Source organism: Felis catus, chromosome A1 (genome assembly GCF_018350175.1).
Source record: "Felis catus isolate Fca126 chromosome A1, F.catus_Fca126_mat1.0, whole genome shotgun sequence".
Lineage (NCBI taxonomy): Eukaryota > Metazoa > Chordata > Mammalia > Carnivora > Felidae > Felis > Felis catus.
In genome coordinates, this window is record NC_058368.1 from 127,043,198 (window position 1) to 127,069,228 (window position 26,031).

Here is a 26,031-nt window from a genome sequence, read left to right on the forward strand (position 1 = left end):
CCTATCCAGGGAGGAGATAGGACATGACTTTTTTTCTAATTTTCAAGTTTATGTACAAGAAATACAGTTCTGTATCTATTGCTCATAAATTAGCATCCTTTAATACTTCTTATACTTTCTCAACGCATACACTTCTAAAGTGGGTCTGAAAGCTACCCTAATATGATGAATGGTTTTACAGGGGTGTAAGAAGGCCCCTGGACTCAGAGATATATATTCCTGGATCCATGTCTAAGTACCATTTACTCTCACTAGGCCTCAGTTTTCTCAACTTTACAATAGAGAAGTTTAAATTTTCTCTGAGTTGCATTCTTGCATGAAAATCCTTAATTTGAAAATGATTAAAGGGATTGAAAATGTGGCAATTAGAAACTTAGTGAAAAGTGATACTGTGAAGACATGACAAGATTGTATGAGGTAGCTTTTCCTGAGTTAACATCATTTGAAAACAAAATGCTTGAAAGGACTAATTGTGTCTAAAGAGGCATAGCTAAACTCCAAAACCTATACAGAACAGCACAATACAGCGATGGCTTGGCCATCTCTGACGCTTTGCTGCCCCCTCATGTTTCAACATACTCTAGTTCTATTATTCACTGCCCCTTAAGGACCTAAGTAGGTGAGCCTTGCTCTAAGTAATACAAGGATTCCTAAAATGTCCTGTGATTACTGTTTAAAAACAATCATTGATGAAATGTTCCAGAAAAGCTGACACATCATCAGTGTCTTCCTCCTCTACCTTACAAGCTTTCAAATTAGCTTTAAGAACAACAACAACAATAGATGCCAGACATGGATTAGGATTATAGGAAGAAACACTTGGGGAGTTACTCATAACCTGCTGACTTCTGGTCTTTGTCTAAATTATCTCCCCAAATTTCTGCAACAGCACTGATAGTTAGCTACTCATATCTACATTCTTCAAATGAGGGAATAAAGCAAATGAGAGACCCAGGGTTTGTACTCCAGCTCCAAACCCCACATGCCATGTGTTTGTTATATCACACTAAAGAACAAAATAGCTCTTTAGTAATGAGACTCGTTTATAAATGTACATTTGGAAATGTACATTAGTTATGAAAATAGAAACTGCCAAGTGATTAACCCGCTTTAACCCTAATGATATAAAATCAAACTTCCCTGGCTTTAAAACACATGTCAAATGGAATAATCTCAAAGGAGAAAAGTGTATTGTAAGTTCTGTGGGACAAAGCTTTAGAAAACATAGTGTGACGCATGTAGACAAAGTTCTTAACTGTTCTTTTATAGAAATCAAATGGTTGATTTACGGAAAAGTTGTAGAGAGATCATTATTTTAGATTTTGAAAATGATTCTGCACCATACTTTATTGCCCACATCACAGGGCCACCAATGTGTGTGGCAGTGAGGAAAAGTAGGGACACAGCACTGGGAGCAATAGGAAAACCCACTTTTGACAGGCACCAAGGAAGTGTGTCCGTTTTGACCATTTTGGGGGGCTCCATATTTTCTCTCTTATGACCCTACAAGCCTCTTTCTCTCATTTTTTCCTCCTTTCATCTCTCTGCCCTACTCATTCCATCATCCCTTGTTCTACCTACAGAGAATAAAAACAAGTGCAAAGCAAAAGAGAAAATGTCTTGCATGCCTACTCTGTGAAGCAGGATGCTGAGAGCATCCATATGTGAATGCCCCTTACTTAGCAATAACTGTATGAAATATGATAACCAATTTATAAGTGGGGAAACCAAGGCAGAGAGGGGTATGTGGCCTGCCCAGGGCCACACAGCTATCATGGTAGAGCATGATTTGATTCTAGACAGGCAAAACACCCATGCTACACAATTCCAGGGGCGCCCATCCGTGATGTTCTAAGTGGTTGCCCTCCAGGGGCCCCTGGAGCTGTGCACCACAGCAGCCTTTTGGACCACTCCTGGACTCTGCCATATGGTGCACTGTTCCTCCAGATCCTAACCAAAATATCTAAGAAGGTCAAGTTCATCTTAAAGGGTGCCCCACTGACCCTTTTTAACACTCTTTTCTGCCATTCCCAGGACCATGACACAGGAATAGCTGGGTTCTAACAATAGGAGGCGTGAACCTGGATGTATAGGTCCTGAACAGTCAGTGGCTGAGGAAGGAGATGCACTTTTCTGTGTACCTCAACTCTTACTTCTATCCAAGTTTATGTTTTTAAGAGCCTACTTTTTCAGAATGGGCTCAGAGACAGAAATCTTTTCCTGCCATTGCCCTCATTCCCACAGCCTCCATTCCACTTTTCCACCTTGGTTGGCTAGGCTGGGACAAGGAAAAAAGACGGCCATTCTCTAGTTAATTTCCCATTGTGCTCTGTGATGAACACGGCTGCACTAAGCAGTTAATGACAGTTAATTAGTTTCCCTTCCTAGATAAGATATTTCTGTAGCCCCACTGTCCCTAGGCCTCAGGTCAGGAGCTTGTGGGTACAAATGAGGCCATATTAACCTTAATTCTCAGATTTCAATGGCTCAAAGTTCCCTCTGGTATAACTCCTGGGCCTCAACACTATGTGAACATTTGTGGGGGCTTCTATAGGGTCTCTCACATGTGTTTAAGAAAAGTCTGTGCCCTTTGAGTGCAATTACTCTCCCTTTAATCACTTCCCGGCATCTGCCAGGGTGGTTGGACAGCTGCCTGGACCACTGACCACCCACCACCTCCTGATGGACACAACAATCTCCACCGATACCTGCAGCTGCTCTCTGGAGAGGGTGCTCCTGTGAGGCTGGCTCATATGTGACCTCAAGCTACACAAGCGTCCAGGAACCAAAATAGCACTGCGTTCTGTTCAAACTACAATGTCAGAGTCCTGCTTGTGGCAAAAATAGTAGGGGTGGAGAGGTGACCCCTCTGCATAGGGGTCAGATCTAGAGCCTGAAGCAGGGATGGGGATGAGCTTCCATGTGGCCTCTCTCACTAGAAGCCCCAGCTGCAGGCTCACAAAGGTTGGCCTGCTTGTCCCTCAACGTAATAGGCAAGTGTACAGAGACAGGGCCATCCAGTTCTACACCCCTATCTCAGTTGAGACCCATTGACATTGAACTCAGCTTTCTGGGAAAAAAAAAGTTGTTAATCAAAGAACTTATTTTAATATACAGGAATTTCAGTCTATATCTTGAACAATGACAGGAAGAAATGTGATGGACAAGGCATACACTATGAAATGACACTTGAAAATCATCACCAACAAGATCTTGAAAGATAAACATAGGAAAAAGAACCAAACATTTAATATTCATTGAAATACAAATCCCATTCAAAAGACATTCCAAAAAGAACAACATTACCAACTGTTCCAGAATCAACTCTGATGTGACCGCAAAGGAGACCAGATTAAAAGTGCTGACCTGAGTGGGGAAGTTAACTTTCAAGCAAAGTGTACTCACTAATAGCTTAATAAGGAGCTCTCAAAATATTCTGAGTTGGAGTCCAAGGAAGGCACTTGAATCAAATGAAGTAATGGTCTAGTTTGGAGAATATGTTAATTTTCTTCTGGTAATAATTTTAGAAAACATAGGTTTTCTTTTCCAGGCAATTATTTTAATGAATCAATTGGGGTTTCAAGAAATGATTAAATGAGTTCAATTTGGTTTCAGGTTCAGCAAAATGAGATCATTTGTTCTGTTTTTGGTTCAGTTGAGGTCAAGCCCCATGTCTAAAATAGATTAATAGGAATTGGGATGATTTTTTTTTTTTTTGCCCTTTATGTCCCTCATCCTTCTTTTCCCTTCTTTTCCCAAAACATCTGTTCTTTTGATCTCACTGAACTTTCCTGGGTTGTATAATTACTTCTCTCCCCTCCCAAAGTAAATTTATTCTCACTTTGAGCCAAAATCAGGACTACTGGAATGGTGTTCCTTCCTGCACACAACTGGGATATCAATTAACCAGTAAGGTCCCTTTTATTTATGCTTTCCCTTTCATTAAAACAAACTACCACACAATAATGTCATGCTGATGGCATAAGCCTGGAAACAATATGGTCAACATTTGGAAGGTAACACCATCTCTCATAATACAAATGCCGAGAGCAATGTATCAGCACAGATTTAAATGGTCTTTAAAGACGGGACATCAGTAAAGATTGCCCAAATAATAGCTTAAATGGAGAACTTGTGGACTCAAGGATAGAAATGATAATAGAGAGAAAAAGGGAACAATTTCTTTAAAATTATAGAATTGCAATATAAAATTGGTGTTAAGTGTTATGCTGAACCTTGGAAGATATGATTTTTTTTTTCTAGACAGAAGAAGAGTAAGCTTCTAGATCTTTCTTACCTGTTATGGTGGCTTTGTTGATGGATGGTTGGTTGCACATGGGTGATCTTCTGACAAAGAGAGAAAAGTACAAAGCAATAAATATGTGGTGCATGTTAATCTCAGGACTCTCGGAGTCATCTCCAATATGCCATTTTAATTCAAAGGATTATTTTTAAGGCAGGACATGTAAATGAAGATTTCTCTCAGACTAGCCAGATTAGTTCCTAGTCTATAGTTAATATCACACATGTCAAAAAAAGCAAAGAGTTAAATCTCACAGTGATAGACTTTGGGGAAAATAAGGCTGAAGTAAATGTCACAGGAACATGATAGAGGAGGAAGTTCTTATTAACTGACTGCATTCAATTAAACCAGGGCTTACAGAGCAAACACAAACTTTGTGAATTTGAAGAACAGTCAAGCGACAAGTGGTTTCCCTAATACAGTGATGAGAAACTTTTGTTTTTGGCATAAATTCTCAGAAGTGAATGACTCCTTGGAGACTGTGTTACAATTAGAGAAGCTATTTAAACACTTTCCTTTTCCTTTCCTTATATTGAGAAACATCTCTGATACATTTATCAGAGAGGTATATCAATGCTTTGTCCAAATAGATGCTATAGAGACTGCAGAAACACTATAAACCAAAGGTACTTAAATAGGTTCTATCTTGTATTCTCTGATTTTTCAGATGCTGGCAAAGTTTCACAAGGTGACTATATTCCCCTTGAACTGAAAAACCCTGCTCTAAAACTAACATGTATCTCTACAGAATCCAGCCACAACGTATCCACTATTCAATCAGTGCTTAATAAATTACGTTGAAAAGAATATCACTTATGGTCTATAACTTACTTACAATTGGAAGCTTTTAAAATATTGCATAGTGATCTTTAACACTTAACTAACACTTACAAAACACTTACTGTGTGTCAGACACTGAGCTAAATGAGCACTTTCGATGAATAATCTACTTTGATCCTCAAAAGAAACCATAAAGCAGGTTATCTCATTGTTTTCGTTTTACAAAAGAGGAAAACAAAGCTTTGGGAAGTCGAGTCACTTGTTCAGAATAAGAGAGCTGAGTTTTCAACTAACGCAGTGGGATTCTAGAGCCAGCGCTCTGCCATAATGCCTTATTTTTAAGATGCTTTTGTGGAAAGAGGACGAACAGCCATGCGTCTGTGCAAATGACAGACTCTTGCAGAGCTGTGTTCAAATCTGCTTTCCTGAGATGACACATCTCTTAATTGGGAGATGCAATCTAGTGCTTTCTAAATTCTCACTGCCTTGGTTCCAGGCAGTGTCTGGCTCTGACTTACTGCTTTTAAGTTTATTGATGTCACTTTAGGATTGAAGTTTTGTGTTTGGCTGGAAATGCACCACAATCAACTGCCAAGTTATTCTGGTTTTTATTAGTAAATGAAATGAGAAAATATAAAACTTGATTAATGTTTCATAAAACAGAAAGGGTGATGCTTTAAATTGTTACTCTGAAATAGAGCTGATCTTCTTGCTGAGAGTATATTATTCAAATAATTTATATCTTAATTACTCCTTTTTTAGTCCTTGCTCTGTGAAAATCTAGAAAGCGTTTTATCTGAAAAAAGGTATCAAATGAATAGTCCTAAGCTCATCTACAGTTTTAGAAAACCAAGTTATTGCCTTTTTATTTATTATCTTCTCTTAATAACAATCCTACAATTTGGGGACTTGGGAAATTGATATTTCAACAAATAATGACAAGCAGACAATATTAACCACTTGATCATGGTTACAGTGGTAAATCATTTAATGAAGAATGGGTCAGAACTCACTGTGGAATTAAAAATCTCAGGGGCAAGAAAGAGCAACATGATAGAAACCAGTGATAGACTAGTAAAATCAGCAATGCACATTTGAGTACCGACAGGGGCCAGGCTTCACATGCATTCCTCATGGACTTCTTTCCTGTAGCAAACAAAAAGGGTGGATTGTACAAGGCCTCACATGCCTTCCAGGAAATCCAAGGGTAAGCTTGGAAATGTTGTAGTGGCATTGTAAGTGTCCAGCAGGGAAAATTCTGATTCCTTCATGGTCATCATGTGACAAGCCAGAGTTATACCGTTTCACTATCGCTGTCTGCAGCAGAGCTTAGCTGTGTAGACTAATTTCTGCTATTCTGATACATGAAGAGGTTGATTCAATTTGAATCAGTAAAGGAGGTACAAATCTGCATTAGCCAAAAGAGAGACTACAAAGGCCTTTACTTCGAGACTACCAGCTAATATTGTTAGGTTAAATGTCACTGGACATACAATAGGTCAGGTTTAGGCATAAACTATGAGTTTCTATCCTCCTCTAGCTGCTCTTTTCCACTTTAATCTGCTTCATCCTTGCAAATCAGTTGAAAACTTTATCTTTCAAGGGATGGGTCTTAGGTCATCTCTTTAGAGACAGAAAGCCAGTCTGCTGCCTTCACACCTGTCTGGTAAACTGTTTGCCTGACACAGGTTTAGATGTTGGTACCCAAGTGACCACGTCTGAAGGAAGTACAAAAGGCATTATAAAGTGTGTAGTTTGCCTATTCAAAGACATGCCTTAATATTTGGGACTAAAATGTTTGGGAATGACACCCGTAATTTCATGCCTCCTGTGAAGCTGAGACTTTCCAAAGAGGAGGTGACGTTACCTATGAGTTACCAAATGCCAAAATACCCACGGGGCTGTTGAGATCACTGGGATATTATATGGCCATGGAGCACAGAAGACACGTTTGGTAATGGTAAACAAATACTGCAAGTAAACCCTCAGATTCCACATGCTACAGTATCACTTTGCTCTTCTAGCCAAAAGCACACACAGAGTGACTGCTCTGTGCTGGCTCTTGTGTGAGGCACCAGGAACACACGTCAACCACATACACCCCCCGATGGCTGCAGGCTGACATTCTTCAGGGGGCGCTCAGACAAGTAAATAGGTACCCGGAGCACAGAGGGATATGTGCTAACATAGGAGTTAGGTGCAATGTGCAGTTACACAGACACGGAAGGACGTACCATCAAGCCTGGGACCTGTGTGTACATGTGCTATGTTGGGTGTTAGCCAGGGACGATGACCCCAAGTAAATTATATTTAAGCTGTGACCTAAAGAATGAATTGCAATTAGCCCAACGGATGAGGTAGGGGTGGAGAAGAAGGTGAGAAATGTTCAGACTGAGGAGACAGGACTGCGAAATCATTACCTGGAAAACAGGACAATTGACTGAAGCTTCTGGGTTCCATTCGAATAATTAGTTGCGTTATAGCATTTATATTGGTTTTTAAAAAACCTTTGTTATCATAGAAAATGCATACATAGTGGCCAGAGTTTTTTTAAATTCACATGGAAAATGTGAATGTGTCAGTTACATTATTATGGGATTTTATTTAAAATTATTCAGATCTTTTGGGGCATCAGGGTGGCTCAGTCAGTTAAGCGTCTGATTCTGGCTCAGGTCATGATCTCAGAGTTCACATGTTTGAGTCCTGCATCAGGCTCTGTGCTGATAGTTTAGAGCCTGGAGCCTGCCTCAGATTCTGTGTCTCTGTCTCTCTCTCTCTCTCTCTGCCCCTCCCCTGCTTGCACTCTGTCTCTCTCTCTCTTCTTAAAAAAAAAAAAAATTAAAAAAACATTTAAAACAATTAAAATTATTATTCAGATTTTCCATATACTTTTATAGACTTAGATAAGTTATAATTTTAAATAAATTTCTATCCACTGTTATCTTAATATTTATTTAAAGAAATGTTTTTTTCTTCTGGTAAATTATTTGGACTTGATATTTTATTTTATTATTAATTTTTTTCAACGTTTATTTATTTTTGGGACAGAGAGAGACAGAGCATGATCGGGCGAGGGGCAGAGAGAGAGGGAGACACAGAATCGGAAACAGGCTCCAGGCTCTGAGCCATCAGCCCAGAGCCTGACGCGGGGCTCGAACTCACGGACCGCGAGATCGTGACCTGGCTGAAGTCGGATGCTTAACCGACTGCGCCACCCAGGCGCCCCATATTATTAATTTTTTAATGTTTGTTTATTTTAGAGAGAGAGAGACAGAGAGCACTAGCAGGGGAGGGGCAGAGAAAGAGGGAGACACAGAATCTGAAGCAGGCTCCAGGCTCTGAGGTGTCAGCACAGAGCCCCATGTGGAGCTCAAACTAGTGAACCTTGAGATCGTAACCTGAGCTGAAGTAGGATGTTTAACTGACTGAGCCACCCAGAGCCTCTGGAGTTTACATTTTAATGACTTGTTGTTTATTATTAATGATAGAATGCCAAAATAAGGAGCATTTGAGTAATTAGTTTTCCACTTAATCGTGAAAAATTATTTTCTCTTTTTAGATTTTTCACCTTTATTAGATGATTCAAATTATAATTATTTCCCATCTCAGCTTTCTGTCTTTCAAATGCTTCCTCTGTTATCACAAAAAAAAAAATCACAGTTTTATTAATTACTCCATGAGGCTCCTTATCTGAGATTCAGTAACAGCAGGAGAATCAAAGATCTTTGATATGATACAATGCTTCTCCAAGTTAAACTGGTGTCTTAGAATTAGGAGGATGACTTTGGATTGACTTTAAGGCTTGATGAGATTATATGTCCACGGTTAATTTATGAAGTAAAGCCAAAACGATAGAGTTACCCTGAGTGTGAATAACCGGGCAGAGGACTGATTATGCCAGCTGATTTCTGACAGATGCAGGCACCATATTTATTTCTCATACGGCTTCATTTCTGATATTTAGAACCATCACTGCAAGTATTATAGAAAAGTGACGGGACATCTTAGGCCTTAGTGTAAATGGTTAGACAACATGGCAACGACTGAGAGAAATCAAATACATTGCCTTGAGTTCAACCAGACTCAGAAAACACCGTCTAAAAGTTTAGCATGACGGGGTGGGGAAAGGATAACTTACTTGCTAGGTGCTCGATCTTGCAAATTAGTTAATGCAGCAAAGTTGTTTCGTACAGTTCGCAGGCTGGCCAAGACCTACAACAAAAAGGGACTCTTTAAGCTCCTTGGAACAGAGCCATCTTTAGTGCAATTTAAAATGGTTTGGTGATGTAAACAGTAGTTTGTTAAGTGAAAGCCTGATACTGCTTGCAACCTAGTTTCACATACCACTAAAGAATCTTTTAGCCCTTAGTGAAGTTTACACGTATCTATTTGAAATCTGGAGTGGTCAGACTGCAAAGATTTCCCAGGTATTTCTCCTCATTGCCAATGAATATGGTGACGTAGCAGAAGCTGACACAGTATTCCTGGATTCCTCAGCCACCAAAACAATATCTTAGGCAATATACACACAGCATTGTTACGAATTATGCAAATTTAAAATAGTATAATACAAAATAATAAGAAACTCTCACTTTAGGGGTAAAATGTTAAATATATGTTCCCAAATTCTCTTTAAATATTCACTAAGAATGTCAGATTTTCAGAGTCAGAAATCTAGGTGAATTTAAATTTTTTTTTCACTTTTGCCACATGGCTACCTAGCAAAGAAAAATTCTTTTCTTTGTTAAGGTTATCTGAATCATCAATTTTAAGATTCTTAAGGATGCATTTTCACATAAAATGGGACCACCCTATGTGCTCAAAACTGGGCCTAGAGAAAGTACTAAAGAATTTTGTTGAAGAAATGAATACATAGACACAACACACCCATATACACAAGGCGGGACCATCATGTCCCATCTACCTCTGAAGGTCCTTCTTTTTCTAATCTAGTGTAACTAGAAGGTGGCGAAAGAACTGGAAGTGAGGCTAGGAGAGAACATTTGCAAGAGCTTTACCTGCCTCCCTTTGCACTAGAATGGGTGAGTTTCCTTCAAGGTAGAGCCTACATCAGGTGAGATTATAAGTAATGTGAGTGACAACCAGAATGTTGAGTTTATCTAAAACATAGATTTCAATTGTCCTGTTAGGTACTACGTAACGACCCAGACTGCCTGGCTCTGTTACGTATTCAGTGAATTTAGACAAGTTACATAATCTCTGTCTACCTCAGTTTCCTTTTCTGTAACCCAGGATAGTGATAGCTGTCTTTGAGGACTGTTGTGAAGATGATATGAAATGACAGGTTAGGTGCCAAGGACAGTGCCCGGCAAACAGAAAGCACTCAAAGAATATTAGCCCATGATGGCAGCATTCCATTTGTTTAATGATCTGGCATGTGCATGGGGAGTTTACTTAGTGCCTATCATTGGTAACAAAGGGGGGTGGGGAACACAAATCCGTCGTTGTTCCCACTGTTCCAGAACTACTTCCAAAATGTTTTCATCCAGCTCTGACTTAGACTAAAGCCAGTCTAAATGTTTTTCTAAGACAAAAATGTCTCAGAAATTTCTGAAACGGGCATTGATTCTTGTTGGTCACTGGGGTGCTGTTTACACCCCAGGACAGTGACCTACAGCATTATCCCCTGAAGGGGTTAACGGTGCTTCCTGAGGTGCCAACCATGATTAACTCAGTCACTGGAAAAACCTGGCTCATTATCACATGTAAACAACTCACAGCACTGAAAGGTCACGCTGCCTATGACGGAGTATTCAAATAACCAAGTGCTGACATCAGAGCATGCTGTCTTTCATTAGGCATGAAGTCTTGAATGATGCAGAAATAGAAATAAATCTGATAAATGATCCACTGTCATTAAATCATACAGGCCTAATTTAGACTTTAAGGATTGAATATCAAATATACTAATAAAATATTTTAAATGAGATTATTGCACTCCCTAAATACTCCTTTTTTCTAGACAGAATTTTAACCTCAGAATTCTGAGACCTTTATCTAATAAATTATAGTGAGTGCACTGCATTTGACACCTGGATAAACAGAAATAGTGCTGCAGCTAATTCAAGTTCTACACTCATTTGAAAGAAAACATTAGTTCATGAAAGATAGACTATAATTGTTTTTCTGTGAAACAATTTTTGACTCTGTTATAGTAAAGGTTATTAAATCAGATAATTTTGTTTCAGATATTAATTTAAATTTCATGTAGTTTTTGCATAATCTATCTTCATACAGGACAGAGTTTAAACAGAACAAAGGGTAGAATGTAAACTATATCTCCCTCATTAATAAAGACAAAAACCAAAATTATCGTTATTTGTGAGAGGAGGCAGGTAGATGAAATTGACAACATATGCTCAGGGGGTATTAAACATATTGGTACTGTTCTACTTCTTTAGCTGCTGATTTTAGTGTCCTTTATATTTTAGATAATAACTAGATATATTCTCTTATATGCATGAATTACTTCAAAATAAAAAGTGAAAAAATAAATTTCCTTTCCAGCCCCTCGTCCAGGCATGCCGCCTATCCCCTCTCCAAATTGACTTGTAGGTTGTCTCCTCACGTTTGCTTTTACAAACACTGCTGCAGTAAATAACTTTGTAAATACATCGTGCCTTTTGTGGGCTGATATTAGATCACTGTTTCTGTGGCAGGACAAATAATACTTTATAAAATTTCTAATAAGGATTAATTATTATCTCCTGCACTACAGCACACATATGATACTGGCAGAAGTATAAATAAAAGTTCCAGACATATGCTACAGGGGCGTTGCCCTGGATTTAGCTGATTGATCCTGGGTGCCTACATCACGAATGCATGGAGTTAGTGTTTCATGCTCTCACTTGTCTTGCAGGCCACAGAGTGAAGCATCTGGAACTCTAGGCTGTGTGGGAGAACTGGAAACAGTTTGACTCAAGCCCCTCAGTAAGGATCTAGTTATTCTTTGCTTTTGTTTCAGGGAAACTCTCACTCCCCTTGAATCCAACCTTTTGAGAATTATAGTCAGGGCTTTGCAACTCCTATACTTTTCTCCACTCCTTAAGGTGTGCTAACCAAAAAGTACCTTGAGGTTTTTCCCTTACACAGCTCAATGGATAGAAAATGAAGGCCATTTCTTTCTCTTCTGCCCCTCCAAGCAACAGTGTAATCAGTCAAGGTCAAAAATACATTTTCAATGATGAGACATATATACACTTTAGGAAAGAAATCGTGACAGCACTACGGAAAACTTTTGCAGAGGTGGATGATGTATTGGCCCAGGAGAAGGATTAAATATTATTTATACACATGAATCTTAGATTTTCTTAAATACTTTTAAACATTTATTAACCAATAAGATTCACTGAAAATAGCAGGAAACTATGGGTTTCATTTAAAAGTTAAACAACAAACAACTGAACATAATAGACTAAAAGAAATGTATCTGTCAATGATTTCTTAAAAAGATGTCAAAAGGAGGTTGCTTCAAACAAACAGACAAAAAAAGATGTGGCAACAACATTCTCCTTAAAAATCCCTGCTTACAAGGTAACAAAGAATTTTGAGGATTACTTTTCATTCCAAATACACTTTATACCAATAGATGGTGCTAAAATACAGACCAAGAGTTGCCAGTGGCCTTGAGGAAAGGGAGAACAAGAAAGAATTCCTTGCCTTGGTTTTACTTCCAGAAAAAAACAAAAACAAAAACAAAAACAATAACAACAAAAATGGAGTCAAAGTATAATTATTTATAAGATAGAAAGGTCATTTTGATAGAAAACTTCTTTCCAAGTTATGTTTTAGTTAAACCATATGAAATTGCTCTTTTTGTAGGTCAACAGAGGTTGAATATTGATGGTTTCATATAATGAAATCTAAAAAGTACTTTGATTCCTAGAAGATGCTAGCTGTAATTTCTTTTAATAAAATATCAGGGAAAAACTAGCAGAAGCAACTGAAATGTGATGACCAACTTCTTTTACAAGCCAGTAGGGGCGCCTGGTGGACTCATCAAGCTGGAGATTGAGATGAGCCACAAGGTGGCTGCTGCTGGCTGAAATGGGTCAGGGATACTCAGGGGCCTTAAAAATGTAATACATTGGCAATGTTCTATTGCCAATGGAACAGTAATGTTCTATAGAGTTAGCGACTGGTACATTTTTTACAAAATTATCCTAGGTGCTATATTTTGCTTACAGTAAAGGTAAAATGACTCATCTGTTCCTACTCTGTATATCTCCTTAGTTTTTTTAGCATGGGGGTTTCTCCAGGGATCCCAGATAATAGTGGGTATTTTCTGGCTTTTCCTTAGTCAAATATTACACTTCTTTTAGCAAGATGAGAATTTCACCTAGATGAGAATTCTAGTTGGCTTGCAGTTTTACAAGGTAGTCATATCACATATCTGGACAGGTATGGCCAGACGTAGCTAACTAAAAATCAGAGTTTGCTAAATTTCATCAGTGTTGTGTCTCACTGGTATTCCTTAGTCTACGGAAAGAACTCTGGCCAAACTGTTCCTATACTTTTAGGAGGAAAAGGCCAGCTGTAGAGAGGCATGATGTGGCATGGCATTGGGATTCCTCTCAATACCTAGCCTTTGTGCCTAAGAAAATCCCCACACCCAAAGATTTCAACAAAAACATAGGAGAATATTTCAAGATGGAAATAAGTCACATCTATAAAGATGTCACTTTTTTGAGGACCAAAAAGATTTTGAGCTTATAGGGGAAATATAAGAAATTGGAAGTGGCAAAGAGTTTAGGTTAAACACCAGCAAGAATTTCTTACCCGGACAGTGTTGTAGACATGGGAACACAGTCTGAAGCAGTGTTGTAGGACCCCTTCTGAAGATTACATCTGTCCAAATGGGTTAGGTTTCAGCCATGTCCATCAAATTGGATGTCTTTCTAAATTGTCTTATAACAAGATTTTGTTCTCTTAGCTTTACAGAAATCCATGACTGGGGAATAAAACACGTTTTGGAGACTCAGGCAGAAAGCAATGAGTTCTCAAGTAGAGGCAGATGAGGTGGGTTTTGGAGATCTTTGACCTCTTTAGACAGTGTGAGGCTGGTTATTAAGGATTATGGAAAGGAAAATACACTAAAAAAAATAAACCTAGGGAGATGTAAAGTAAAATGCCAATACTAGTTATTTGGGGGTTTGGAATTATGGGAAATTTCCATTTTTTCCTTTTGCTTATATTTCTTTTTAAAATTTTTATGGCAAAAGAAATTCTATTTTGAAAGGAGAATGTCTTTTTAGCCAGAATAATTTAGTGTGAAATTCTAAACTCCAAAGCATACTGGAGGAAGGGGATAATTCTTGGTCTGTTTGAACACTGCCTCGGGTGACTTGTCTAAAATCAAGTCTCCTGTCCATTTGCAAAAACAACTATGACATATTAAGCCAAATAATGCATACATCACTTCAAGTGACTAAATATCTTTCATTTTAAGCATTATCTATAATATTTAGCAGTCAATGGTATTATATCTCATACTAAAAATTTAAGGTATTACTGGTTAGGTCAACAAAATATTCTAGGAGGTATCCAACAGGGCTTAAGAGAAGGTCATAGACAAACTGTTGCTTACTGGGCCTTTTTATCTGCTTTCCCAAAGATGCCCCATCAGTGGTGAAACTGTTCAGTATTTAACAGGCTTTTTTTTTTTTTTAATTCTAGTATAGCTTTCCAGATCATGTACTTGAGTAAAAGGCCATTTGTGAAAATACGAAGCATTTAAAAAACAAAACAAAACAAAACAAAACAAAACAAATCTGCAGCCTCTGGGCCAATGACCAACCACCTTCCATAAGGTGTTATGAAACATTGAGCTAATCATATGTAAACTCTTCTAAATACATTCCAGGATTATTTTCAGGCATCAGATATGCCTATGTACTATGCAGAGTTGGTTTATATTCAAATCCTAATTTCAAAAGTATTAAGTATATATATTTATTTAAAAAGTTTGCTAACATAGAATAAATGATTTTTTACATGTATATATTTCTCAGTGTACTAAAATTCTGTTGTTTTTTTTGTAGATTATAGGAATACCATAGAATATGTATAATTATATAGAATTCTTGGGAATTTAAGACCATCGATGGCAAGGACCAAATCAAATTGATTAATCTATTTATTGGAGAAAAATTTATTTTTTAAATAAAAGTATTTGTTATTTAATAAATACTACTTGAAGTATCATATCATATACATATTTTTTCTGATTTTTTACCATATATTTAGATATATTTTTCTTACAACAATATCCAGAGACTTTAGTCAGAAGCAATAATAGTTAATTACCTGAATAAACCATAGTTGGAATGATTATTTCTATGTTTGGTGATGGTTACTTATATTATTTTAGCTGATTTTAATTTCTCACCCAGCTCTCACTCTTAGAAATAAAATTATGGGTACTCAATAGTAATCAGTTAAAAATCCCTAAATTTAAATGATCTTGTTACCACAAAATAGGATTAAAACAATGAAGAGTGTAAATGTTTTTTGAACGCAGAAATATGGGTACTAGAAAGAATTTATGATCTCTGGAAAAACCTTAAGCAAAAAAGTCATTACTCTTCTAAAAGATATGGTGGTAATATTCTACTTTTAATTGCTGGCAGTAATGAAAAAAATCACTATTATATGGTGTGTTATTTATGGATTCACTAAATTTTTGGTCTAAGTTATAGCAATTATAAAATTTCATGAAATTTGGAAAAGTAGAGGAATTATGCATAATTCTATAATCTACACCCTGCGTTATGTTTTTTAAAACTATTATAACATTTTAGACATGAAAGAGCTCTTACTGATAACACTTAAAATTCATTTTGTTTTCTAGAAATTGTGCTGAGCATTTCACAAGTTTATTTTAATATCTTAAAAACCTCACGAAGTGGGTTCTATTGGAACAGTCATTTAGCAGAGGAGTAACCCAGGCTGGGGAAAGTTCCTTGATTTGCTCAAGGCCATTCACTGAGCAAGAGGAAGAGAGGGGGTTTGAACTGGGGTCTACCTTTATCACACAAGTCCTTCACCTTTGCTGGTTGAAAAAAGAAGCCTTAGAGAAGTTAAATGAGTTGCCCAAGGCACTAGAACTAGTTTTAGTTATAATTATGATTAGCCTTTATCATGATTTTTATAATCTATCTGGATCACTTGTATTCTCATACTCAGTATTTCTTTTTAGCAGTCAGTGTTGGTTTTAAGCCTGTTTCATGCCCTGGTTAAATCAATAATACTCTATTCTTTCCCGAGTCTATCTATATCAGTGACTCTCAACTTTTCCTGGAAAAATACCGGGCCTTTAAAAAATACAGGTACTTGGATCCAATCCACAGATTTTTGGATCCAGTTGATTAGGGATATGACCTAGGGCCTGGGATAACAGCTTCTAGGTGATTCTAATGTACAGCTAGGGTAGCAAAGCACTGACCTATACAAAGAATATCTGCTTTTCAACCATTTAATATATATTCCAAATGCTTTAGATCATTTTATCATCTTCCAGTATTTATGTCATATGGTTATTTTCATGATTTGTAAGCCTAAAGGGAGCAAATAAAGATAAATTTAAATCTGTACAAATGACACATAAAAAAGGGAGTAAATAAAGCATTAGGTTGAACTGAAATATTAAATTTCAAGCACTGATCATGTACCTAAATATACTAAATGTAACTTAATCCATGGTATAGATTTCTGCTTCAAGTGTTTATATCAGCTAAGGAAATATGGTCTCATTTAAGTATGTCACTTAGGTAATTTGTAATCTGAAGCAAAGACATTCTTCGGGTCTATGGGTTTATAGGAAACAGTCCAATATGGTTAAGGTCACATCCTCTAACATTGCCTTTGAATTACTTAAACGAACCACAGAATTTTTATTTATACTTGCATTTGATTTACAGTGACATTAAGAACCAGAACTAATCCCCCAAATTAAATTCTCAAATCTGCGGCAAACCTGCCCGTTCACGAAACGGGGCTTACCTGAGCAAATGGAGTCACGATCAAGTCATCTCCATGTCTGAAAAACAAACCAAATCCTGGGTTAGAAATTATGATAACTCTATGACCACCTTTAACCGATATTAAATGTAAGCTCCACGTTCATAATTTCCCATTGAGAATTACAGTAATTCCATCCTTATTCTTCAGCACATGGTCTTCCCAGCCAGTGGGTTGAAAAAAAGTCTTCCGGGATGTTAAACATTGTCCAGGTGCCTTGGTGAAAAGGGGCTTCTTGATCATCAAGCAAGGTCACTGTTGCTTATTAAGTACACAGGACATACAATAGCAGAAGATGAGTTCCGGCAGCGGGGCCGGAGGTTTACTCGTGGCTTCTTATGGTAGGTATTAGTAAGGGTGCTGTGGAAGGGGCTGGCAACTGCAGTGGCTTCAGTGAGAGGCCCCTGGACCAGCTAATACTTTGAAGGTGATGAGCATCGAGTCTTCCGCATCATGGTGTGTGACTTTTGGACAGGCTGGCAACTGTAGATGAAATGGACTGCATCATACACTAATAAAAACTCGGCGAAACTTTTCGACTGACTCACGTCCCGCTGCTGTAGCTACGGGGGAATGTTACCCCGTGTGTGCTGTTGCTGCAGCAACCTCGGCTACACCGAGCCTGGGATGCGGGAGCAAGGTGTCAGCATGACGTGACTGGGAGAAACCGGGAAAGGCAAGGAAAGTTGTGCAACATTCTACTCAGAGGAAAAGTGAGGAACCGGGGCCTAGAGTTCTTTCGTGGTATCTCTTAGTGTGAGTAACTCGTGAGAGGCACTTCTACAATCTCCATGGGGTATTTCTTGATCTCGCTGGCTGAAGCTCTTTCATCAAAGGTGAATGTAATCACTCGACACAGAAAGCTTCCTGGACATGACTTTGACTGAGAACACTGCAACTGAACTGTTCACTCGGTCATGAACAATTCTGAAACGGACTGAATGACCTAAAACAACACCCATGAAATATGCTTCAGCACAAGCTGCATATGGATGACGTCAGTACACGGATCATTACCAATGATTAGACCAGTTGTTACAGACATCATCAAATTACAGGGATCTTGGAATTCAAAGTGTGGGAAAATAAAAAGCAGGGAAAGGTCGGTACACACTTTAAAGGAAACGTGCTATTTGACAACCCTTCGCTCCGGGATTACATTTGGGGGAGGAGGACACCTGTTTTTTTTGGTAGATTAATCAGATGGTCAAAATTAAAGTCAAAATGAAATCTAGGTATTTTCCCAAGAGACAGTCTTCTATTTTATTTTTTATAATTGTCTGACTATAAACTTTATTTTCTAAGAACTAAGTTATCCTGACCAACGCATACCACTAATCTGAAATTGAGCCCTGGAAATAAGTCATCTAGTTTTTTACATGAATTACATTGGGTGACTCTAAACTAAAAAGGGTGTGAATGTTTATTAAAACACGAATTCTTTCTTTGGTTGTATTTCATTCCCAAGCTTTGTAAAAAATATATTTAGAATATACAATATTTACGATGATTTATCAGTCTTGCTTCCCTTCCCTGTCAAAGCAGAAAGAAAGACAGTTATAATTTTAGTGATGGAGAGACTTCATTCTTTTAAATTGCTCAGAAATTGTTTTTCTCAAATATCTCAAGATTGTCTCAGTTCAGTAACAGTAAAAATATTTCTATTCTTTCTTTTTTTTTTTTTAAGTTTATTCAGTTTGAGAGAGAGAGAGTGGAAGAGGGGCAGAGAGAACAAATCCCAAATCCCGGTTCGTTTCAAAATGATGTAATGCTTAAACCATCCTTGAATATATAACAAATATATAATTTTTAAGTCTTTGTCTAAGCCCTCACCTCAGTATTGAAATATTTTATCGGACCTACTGTCACAAGTACAATGGTGCAGGTAAAATGTATGTTGTTTTGTGAATGGAGGAAAATAAATACTATATAAACATACATTTTAGTATGTTTGTGCGTATTATAATGTGTATATATATATATATATATATACACATGTGCGTATATAATGTGCGTATTATAATAAAAGAACAGAGCTGGTAAGTATGATCCAAAGAAGGTTCATTTTGTTAGTATTGATAATTTGGCTTAACGTATTTGTGAATTTTAACCACCTATAATTGTACACACGCACAAAAGCCCATGATAGAAAATGATTCTGAAATGTTGCATTTGAATAGCATTCCAAACAAGGAACTTTTTTAAACAAAGAAACTTAGCTAATTAAAGTGTAGCTGGAAGGAATTATAATAACACACGACAAGATCATGGGGACTCCCTAAAGTGGAAAGAGACTGTAAGGTCCCCTATCATTTGAGGAGAAGTTTGCTTCAAATTTGCAATGAGTATTGTCTGGAGACTTGAAATTGTACCTCCTGGTGATATGATTCTTCTGAAGAAGATCATGTAACAGTGCTCTCTCATTTAAATAAAACCAAACATAACAACAACAAACTTTAATAAAAAAGGAATGGGAATGCTTTCAGGGAAGAAAAAATAGCTTTTTGGGGGGATTGGTATATTTATAGGGACAGGTGGGAAGAGAATGACAGGGAATGGGTGGTGGGATCAGAAATAAAGCTCCATTTTTGACTTTTAATGTAAATATGTATGTATGTATGTATGTATGTATGCATGTGGGCGATGAGATTGGGGCCTAGGTAATAGTCACAGCATTCCATGCCATGCACCTCTGGTCTTATGATGTGGAAAGAAGTGCTCAGTCTCCTGCTGGGGCTACTATGGGCTGAAACAGAGTCACCTACTCTAGGCAGGGAGGGCTGGCTGTGCCCTCTTCCAGAGAGACATGACTGGGTCCCACGGGCCGGGAGATACAAGGCTCAATGGGCACTGTCGAATTTTCTGTTTTTTCAAAGAGGAATGACAGTAAGAGTTAAGAACTACTCCCTGTGCCTTGGGCCATCCTTCCCCTACTTCTGTATCACTTCCTACTTTATTTTCTACCCTCATTCTTTCTGTAGTAAGAAGCCACAAACATTAGCAAAAAACCTGAAGAAGTGAAACCCAAAAGCAAACCCTTTCACAGAGACTTCAGTGGGGTCTGGAAACTATTTAAGTACTTAAATATGGGAAAAAATGTGTGTCATCTAACAAAATGAATTCAACCAACAGCAGCACCTGAGAATATAATTTTGTAAACTAGCTCATTTCAAAATCATGCTGATGCACACTAGGGCAGCAACCTTTCCATACTTTATTATTACTAAACCAGAAGGAAAGGCAGAAGAAGTTAATGAGAAGAAAGTGTTACTTTATTAAGCAAAGATCCCTAATCCTATGATGCCAAAAGCATTAATGGCCACAAAGTACCCGCTGCATCTGATTGTTATACATTGCAAACTTTAGCACAAATAGTTATATGAAATAACGCTCTAACGCAAGCCACGGGCTGAGGCTTACTTTCTAAATCTAATCTGGGGCCAACTTCTGTATCTTCTGTGCTTCACTCTCTGTTGCTATAAAACTAGGAAGAAATTTTCCTCTGGGGTTTGTCAGGAGGACTAGTGGATTGATAAACATACAGATAACTGGTCTTTTGAAATCCTGGTGTTTTTTTTCCCTTTGGCTCAAAACTATCATCCGTCTTCAATTCACCCTTAATCCACTTGTTTTGGAATTAGAGAGAAACAAGTATGCTCCCGTTTCTAATATGCACATAAACATGTTTCTGGGCACCTAGGGAGGGTATCTGACAACACCCAAGAATGAGCCACAGGACGAACACATCTACTCACCATGCTGCTCCCATGTTCACGCAAGTACAGACATACACAATACACAAACAAACAAACAGACAACACAATCTACTCCAGCCTCGCATCAGGCTCTGTGCTCACGGTGTGGAGCCTGCTTGGGAATTCTCTCTCCCTCTCTCTCTGCCCCTCCTCTGCTCATTCTTTCTCTCTCAAAATTAATAAATAAAAACTTAAAAAAAATCTACCTCAGCTTTTAAAAAACTGATACATACAATGTGAATGTAAATCATGTAGAAACTGTAGGAAACTTGGAAAATACAGAAAAAAGCTTGCAGAACTACTCAACAATAACTGGCAATGACATTTTCCTTCTGGATTATGTAAGCACATGTATATTATATATGATTTTTATGGAATACAGGATTTCTTACACAATTAGAGTCATGTTGTATATTTCATTTTATATCTTGCTTTTAACATTAAATATATTGAATCACGAAAAATTGTACATGCCTTTATACTTTTAAAACATTTTTAATATTTCTTGTCTATTTTTAGTAATCTCTAAATTTTTCAAGTAGACACCAATCCAAATGTATTAAAATATAAATGCAATTCTATTTTAAAATTAAAATGATTTTAAATAATTGTACAAATACTCAAATTCATTTTAGTTTTTCATTTCTTTAAAAACAACTTAGTAAAGGGGTGCCTGGGTGGCTCAGTTTGTTAAGTGTCTGACTTCGGCTCAGGTCATGATCTCATAGATCATGGGTGGGTTCCGGCCCCACACCAGGCTCTCTGCTGTCAGCACAGAGCCCACTTTGGATGCTCTGTCTCCTTTTCTCTCTGCACCTCCTCCACTGATGCGCTCTCTCTCTCTCTCTCTCTCTCTCTCTCTCTCTCAGTCTCTCTCAAAAACAAATAAACATTAAAAAAAAAACTTCACTAAAGATAATGTGCTTATTTCTGGTAAAGCACTCATAAGATAAAGCTAAGTGTTAAAATATTACATGAAGAATTGGGTTCATTGAGAAAAAAATTCATGGAGATGTTGAATATTTTATCTTGTAACCATTTTAATTAAAATCACAAAACTATGGTTTCAGACAATAAATGTATGATGGAAAATTTGGCTACCAAGTACATTTTGAGAAACTAAATTCTCTTTTTCCATAGATACCATTTTTATTTTTAACGTTTATTTATTTTTGAGACAGAGAGAGACAGAGCATGAATGGGGGAGGAGCAGAGAGAGAGGGAGACACAGAATCAGAAGCAGGCTCCAGGCTCCAAGCCATCAGCCCAGAGCCCGACGCGGGGCTCGAACTCAGGGACCGTGAGATCATGACCTGAGCCAAAGTCGGACGCTTAACCGACTGAGCCACCAGGCGCCCCGTAGATACCATTTTTAAAAGGTGATCTATTTTTCCAAAAAAATAATGTTGGCTTTGAGAAACTATAAATGTCACATTTAAGAATATAAGGAACCCTCCAAAATTACTTATGAAGAAGGCATTATGATTTTGATAAACTCCTCAGTAGGCATTATATTGCTAAAACAAAGAGACAAACAACAAATGAAAAAATGTACTTCATTTGTATCAGATTCACTTGATGACACTAGTCCTCTAAAGTGCTCAGCCTTTTAATTTACAACTGGCTACACTCTAAGTAAAAAAGCAAAATAAAATAATAAGTAGTGCCTACATTTATGAACCCCAGGGAATGATGTTCGTATATAACAAAGCCAACCTCTGGCAGACCTGAATGTGATTTTCCTCCCTGAAGCTACTGCCGTGTAGAATTCATATAATCCATTACCACAAAAGTTTGGTCCTTCGGTCAAAAGTCACAACTACCAAAACTTGTATTTGGGCAAGAAGGTCTAACATTTTACTGAAAATCCAAAATAATGTAAATTAATATAGGAGCAAAATTAAAGCTGTTCAATACTGTATAAGGTAGTATGTTCCAATTTCTTTTTTCACTATCAAACTCCAAGCCACGTTTGTGGGTATTTGCATATCTAGCTTTGATGGTTTTTTTTGCTAATGTGAACTATAGGTACCAGTCATCACATTGGAATGTTTACCCCAGTTGAAGAGCACCTTGGTGTTTATATCCCATACCAGCACAAAAAGGAAAAACAAACTTACAGATCTTTCCTCAGTTTTAACAGAAAAATAAGCTAATATAAAAACAGGTGACTGAGGCGATTCAAGTTCTTAAGTTTATTGAGGAAACAGCCTGTCTTATATGCTTTTAATCCTTTATTTGCCTTTGAATTGTAATTTCCTAATATACTTGAGTAATAACTTGTTCTGAAGACCTTTACCCTGATGCCCCACAGAATAACTCAATGTCTTATTGGTTTCAGCACTGATGGCCCTTATAATATGTTGCTATTTTTTTCTTAAATGGAGCTTTCAATATAATTATTAAAAAATAAGAGTACAAAGATCTAACAAAATTATAAATAATAATGGTAATAATCACAAAGAATTATACTTATTATAAAACAGTAATGACCACTAACATCAATGAATGTTAGTGGTCATTACTGTTTTATAATAAGTATAATTCTACTACTGTGTGCCAGGCACTGTGTAAAGCACTTTACATTGAGTATCTCTTATTAAAGTCTTTTTGTAGATGAGGAAAGGGAAGCCTAAGAAGGACAAAAAAATGCATGCCTATGGAGTGATGAGTCCAGGATTCAAATTTGGGCAGTACGACTTTGGTGGGTCTGCAAGTAAATACTGCAAATCTGTGTCTGTAATATATTTATCAATGCCCGAAGCACATTCAAAACAATGCCCAACCTCTAGTGCATTTTCCATTTATGGAAACCATTAGTATCAATGACTTACAAAACAAACTTTGCCCACCTACTGATTTGCAGGTCCTTCCACCCTGAAATGAAATAATAAATACAATGAAGTAAAATAATTTTTGGTTTCTAACCAGGTTCTGGCTGATAGATGAATATCATATGTCCATATTCAGATTGTAGCAAGACTGTATGCATGCTGTATGTAACAAAGTCCTCTTAAGATGGCATTTATGTGCATATATGTAAATATATGTAAATGTGTGTGTGTGTGTGTGTGTGTGTGTGTGTGTGTGTGTGTGATCCTTAGGGAAATTTTATAGGCTCTCTTTCCTTTTACATAAGTATGTTGGTCTTCTGCCTTCTGTATTTCAAATAACAGGGAAAAAAGCACTGGGCAAGAAAACCCATCACCAGCCTCATTAGTATAAATAGAATTTATTATTTTGCCTGTACAATGCAATAGAAAGAAACTCTTTAAACAACATCTGCTCTGCAAACAGTATATTTTATGGAATGTTTCATTTCATATGATTAAAACATAATAACAGCCTGCGATATGGGGTGGGGCAGGACATATATGGGGAATTTCTGTATCTTCCTCCTAATGTTGCTATGAAACTAAAACTGCTCTAAAAAGTAAATTCTTGAAATTAAAAAAATTCTTGAATATATAACTTTAGAAATGGATATGACCTGGGTGCCTGGGTGGCTCAGTCGGTTGAGCGTCCGACTTTGACTCAGGTCGTGATCTCACAGTTTGTGGGTTCGAGCCCCACATCAGGCTCTGTGCTGACCTCTTGCTCAGAGCCTGGAGCCTGCTTCAGATTCTGTGTCTCCTTCTCTCTCTGCCCCTCCCCCGCTCACGCTTTGTCTCACTCTGTTTCTCAAAAATAAATAAATGTAAAAAAAACTTAGAAATGGATATGACCTTAGAAGTCACTTAGTCTACTGAAATTTAGATCATTTGCTCACGTCTTATTCACATTTTAAGAATTACAAACGAGACTGATATTTGACTCCCCTAATTCTTAAAAGAAAACTCCTAAGTTTTTGACCCAGGCTTGCTGTTATCACATGTCCTGATGATAAAGCAAATGGAAGTGGAGTTAATGCAACAGAAGCAAAACTTCTCTAGTTTGAGGTGTAATCTCTTTATTTGTCATAAAACAAAAGTCTGGGCATCATCAGAGAAGGTACATGATGCCAGTAAATCAACTCAAATTTGTTAGTTATACTATGGCACAAAAGATAATCTAAAATTTCTAAATTTTATAAATTTTTTATAATTATACATCAAACCACTTTCCAATTTTAATAAGTTACAAAGTGTATACAGCTATAGTCACTAAGCATATTAGTTATTTTGTTTAATAAAAGCCACTACAATGGAGGGATTCTTCCAAGAGTGCTGATGTCACAAATTACCATCATAGTTTTGAATAGGGACTTTTGTGCAGGGTGAGGAGTGAAGGAGAGGGCTGAGGACTCAGCAAGCTTTCACAAGTGCCTTCACTTTGTGTTCTAGGAATAGGTTCCTCTTTCACAGAAATGTATGTTATCTGACAGTCTCATTCTTAACGTCAGTGGCCCTGCCCTCTTGGTTTTTCTCCAGGATGGGTTAGGAAGAAAGATTTATGGGGAGCTAATGCAACAATTCTTAAAGATCTTCATGGGATAAAAAGATTCGGTGTGTTAAGAAAAGTGTGATCACATAGAGAAGAGTAAGAGTAAGAGTAAGAAGCAGTACCGTCTTATGCATGCCTACTATGTGCCAGACACTGTGCTCTGTTGCCACACAGTATTTAATTCTGAAGACTGTGCCTTAATCGGATGCCCATATTCCCATTCTAAGATAAGGATGTAGGCTCAGGGAAACTTAAGTAACTCAGTGGCGGTCATGCCCTTGCCAAGCAGCAGACTTCAGTGGTTTCCAAACGCCACGGCAAGAGCTAGTGCTTGCCCAAGAGAATGTTCATTGGTCCTTGTCAAAGTGAGAGCAAACATGGACCATGGGGTAGGGTTTCGAACAAGGCAAACACATTCCTTTTGAAAACTCTCCTTCATTCCAAGGTCATGTCCTTTTTTATTGAAATGAAAATGCCTTTTAAAAATAAAATAATTGTGTATATTGATAAAGATTTTCTTGTTAATGTCCTTTACACGGCAAAATGGCAAAGCATGTGGTTGCTGACCTGGGGGTCAGCCTCCCAGGTAGTTTTTGAAATCTTACTGTGTCACGGAATCCCAAGACATAGAAATGTGTAGTGTAGCTGGACTTAAACTCAGGCTTTAAAATGCTATTTAGTTTCTACCACACCATGCTGCCTTCTGCATGCTTGAGTGGATTCAGACTA

At 37.5% G+C, this 26,031-nt stretch overlaps 1 protein-coding gene across 14 annotated transcripts in view; it reads right to left on the bottom strand.

Annotated features, from left to right (window-relative positions):
- PDE4D (phosphodiesterase 4D) overlaps positions 1-26,031 on the bottom strand; it is a 1,455,129-nt gene that overhangs the window by 180,943 nt on the left and 1,248,155 nt on the right. For 13 of the 14 annotated variants that reach the window (XM_045040042.1, XM_045040038.1, XM_045040044.1 and 10 more), the window contains 3 exons: positions 17,108-17,144; positions 9,222-9,295; positions 4,298-4,347 (listed from right to left, as the gene is read on the bottom strand). In XM_045040042.1, coding sequence (XP_044895977.1) covers positions 4,298-4,347; positions 9,222-9,295; positions 17,108-17,144 — 161 coding nt within the window. Of the gene's footprint in view, positions 1-4,297; positions 4,348-9,221; positions 9,296-17,107; positions 17,145-17,251; positions 18,413-26,031 lie in introns of those variants that run through there. The other variant, XM_045040072.1, reaches the window with a different exon arrangement.